This window comes from Thermochaetoides thermophila (assembly GCF_000221225.1).
Source record: "Thermochaetoides thermophila DSM 1495 unplaced genomic scaffold scf7180000011820, whole genome shotgun sequence".
Classification (NCBI taxonomy): domain Eukaryota; kingdom Fungi; phylum Ascomycota; class Sordariomycetes; order Sordariales; family Chaetomiaceae; genus Thermochaetoides; species Thermochaetoides thermophila.
This window is the reverse complement of record NW_006383036.1, coordinates 713,246-715,909: the sequence shown is the minus strand read 5'-3', so window position 1 is coordinate 715,909 and position 2,664 is coordinate 713,246. Positions and strand designations below refer to the sequence as shown.

The 2,664-nt window shown below is 53.6% G+C and overlaps 1 protein-coding gene across 1 annotated transcript; it reads left to right on the top strand.

Moving 5' to 3' along the window:
* Positions 1-1,902, top strand: CTHT_0052050 (uncharacterized protein; the record flags this gene model as incomplete). The annotated part of the gene is made up of 1 exon (XM_006695482.1): positions 1-1,902. One exon carries the CDS (start codon positions 1-3, stop codon positions 1,900-1,902), a length of 1,902 nt encoding a protein of 633 aa, XP_006695545.1.
* Positions 1,903-2,664: the final 762 nt, after the last annotated feature.

Below are 2,664 nucleotides of genomic sequence, written 5' to 3'. Positions count from 1 at the left end.
ATGGCGACCGTGTACCCCAACCCCATCATGGGGGGTTTTCCCCTTTACGAGCACGGTCATTTCTCCCAGACGGAGAGTCCCTTCGAGTTCGTCGACCCCGTTGACCCAGCGCTGAAAGACTTCGCTCCTCAGATGACCTCGGTGTCTTATGGAACGACGACCTATGCATGGGCACCGCTCCCCAGCTACGTTAGAAAGGATGACCAGCCATGGAGCATGTACCATGCCACTATATCTATGCAGCCGCTGCCCAGCTGCAGCTTGCCCAGCATGGCGACTGTGCCTTCCCCGTCTTCTGCCGCTGCCATCAGCCCCAGACAGTCTCCATCTCTCCTCAGTCATGGCGACACTGAGTCGCGGCACGACAGTTTCCCCAGAACTCCCGACCTAACCTCCTCGCCTGCCACTCTGTCTTTGGATACCCCCTCCGATATGCAGCCCCTGCAGCACGCCGGCACTGGTGTTGGCGTCCCAGATTATGTCAACCCTCAGGACGTCAATTACCAACAAGACTATCCCGTGGCCGAGCATGATGCCTTCTCCCGGTCATCGACTTCAACAAACGGTATCGATTACTATGCCGGCAGCGATGACGAGCCTGGCAATACTACCTATCCGAATTACACCTACAGCAGCGTTGGCGTTACCACGTCGATGGTTTCCAACATCAATGCGGTGACCTCGGGACCCGAATGTCATCTCTCAAGCACGTCACGCTGCCAATCCCCTGTAACCGACACCATCTACGATGTCCGGTCGAAGCGCCATCATGATTCCGACAACGACAACGAGCAGACCAATCGCGAGGACCGCCCTCTCAAGCGATCCAAAACCGCCCCATGCTATCACCTCAGCACTTCCTCAACTCCTGTATACCGCACTGCAGCTTCTATCGGCCGCAGACGCCAGCGCGACTCCCACATGGTCTCAACAGCAAACCTCTTCAGCACTGACGGCGAAGAACACAAACGTCACATCTTCCCTTGCGTCTTCAGGTTCGCCGGCTGTGACGGCGTCTTCAAAGCCAAGAACGAATGGAAGCGGCACGTCTCGAGCATGCACCTCCTCGAGCGCTACTGGATCTGCTACGATTCCGAGACCCCGTCATCGTCTCAATCTCAATCTCAAAAGTCCCATGCTCACCAACAACACGAGAGCTTCTTCAACCGCAAGGACCTCTTCACCCAGCATCTGCGCCGCATGCACTGTCCCGCCGCGCTCAAGCCCTACCTTGACAACGCGACATCCATCAGCGCCATTTGTTCTCTTGCCTCCTCTCGTTGTAAGACCAATAATAAAACAATGGGTAAGACCAAATCTTCCAAGCGCGGCTCCCAAACTCTACCCAATCTCCCGCCTCATCTTCGTCCCCTGATGGAGGAATGGATCGCCTACGTCCAGGAGCGCTGGGAACGCTGCCAACGCGTCCGCAAACTGCCCTCGACCTTTAGGTGTCCTGTCCCAGGGTGCTGCAGCGAGCCTAACGGCAAGAACAGCCCTGGTTCTACAGAGATCGGAACCCCCACAATCTTCCACGATACCCCCAAAAACACGGCCTGGAACCAGCGCATGGAGCACATCGCAAAACACCTCATGCGTTTCGCCCAGCTCGAAGACGAGGGTGCCTCCGCGGAAGAGAAGGCCAAAGAGCGCGTGGAGTTTGGCGGTACGGGCGACGAGGAACTCGTCGCATGGGCGAGCTCGCCCGAAGTAGGGATCATCCGGCGGAATGCGAAGGGCGAATGGGAGTTGACTGAGGCTTTTAAGAAGGGCCCAGGAAATACGGGGTCTTGTGGTGCTATGGAGATCCCTGGGACCGGAGGGGAAATGATGAAGGAGGAGATTGTGGTTGTTGGGGGTTATGAGGAGGAGGGAGATGCTGAGGGTGAGGATGATGAGTAATCTTGTCTTGTGTTTTTTTTTTTTTTTGGTTCTATTTTATCCTGGGTTGTTTGTTTCTCGTGTTTTTTAAGTTTTGTTTCGGGAATGGCACTACTACAGGATTGATTGACTTCTACGATTTGATGTATATCTTAATAGGTTAAATCTTGGATGGGACTATAGGGGTGGATCATTGGATCATGGTTTGGTTTACGTGGGTGATTTCCGAGTTCAGGTTGCATGATACCTTTTACGATGGTTTGTGGATCTCGTTTCTTTAGTTCGAGTTTAGGAGGACATATTGTACAAATTTTGATTTTTCCTCTCCAATGCATATGCCATTTACCCAAAGGTTACCAAATGATAACTATTTCGCTTGCATCATTTTAGTCTCCTGGGTAGTTGGTGAAAGTGCACCGGTCGAATGGGTCCTAAGTACTACGCCTTACGACTGCATACAGAAGATGATGCTCTCTGAGCTTCACTTAACTGCCGGCACCGCCGCATTGGAACGCCCCCGAGTCCTACGCGACCTACCCCTCCTTACAGATTGCTAATCGTTACCGCCAGATGCCTAGCATACTGCCTGAGCACCCACACCTGGCAGGCGGACAAAATAGGCAACCTTGGTCGCCTTTTCTGGCCTCTTCGCTTTGCAGTTCCCACACATACATACATAGACTTGGGCACGTGTGAGTGGCTCGGTAACACAAACTAAGATGCGTCCTGCCGGAGGGGTAGAATGTAATGTAGAGCGCTGGAAAGCCCATGCAGGCGAATGTG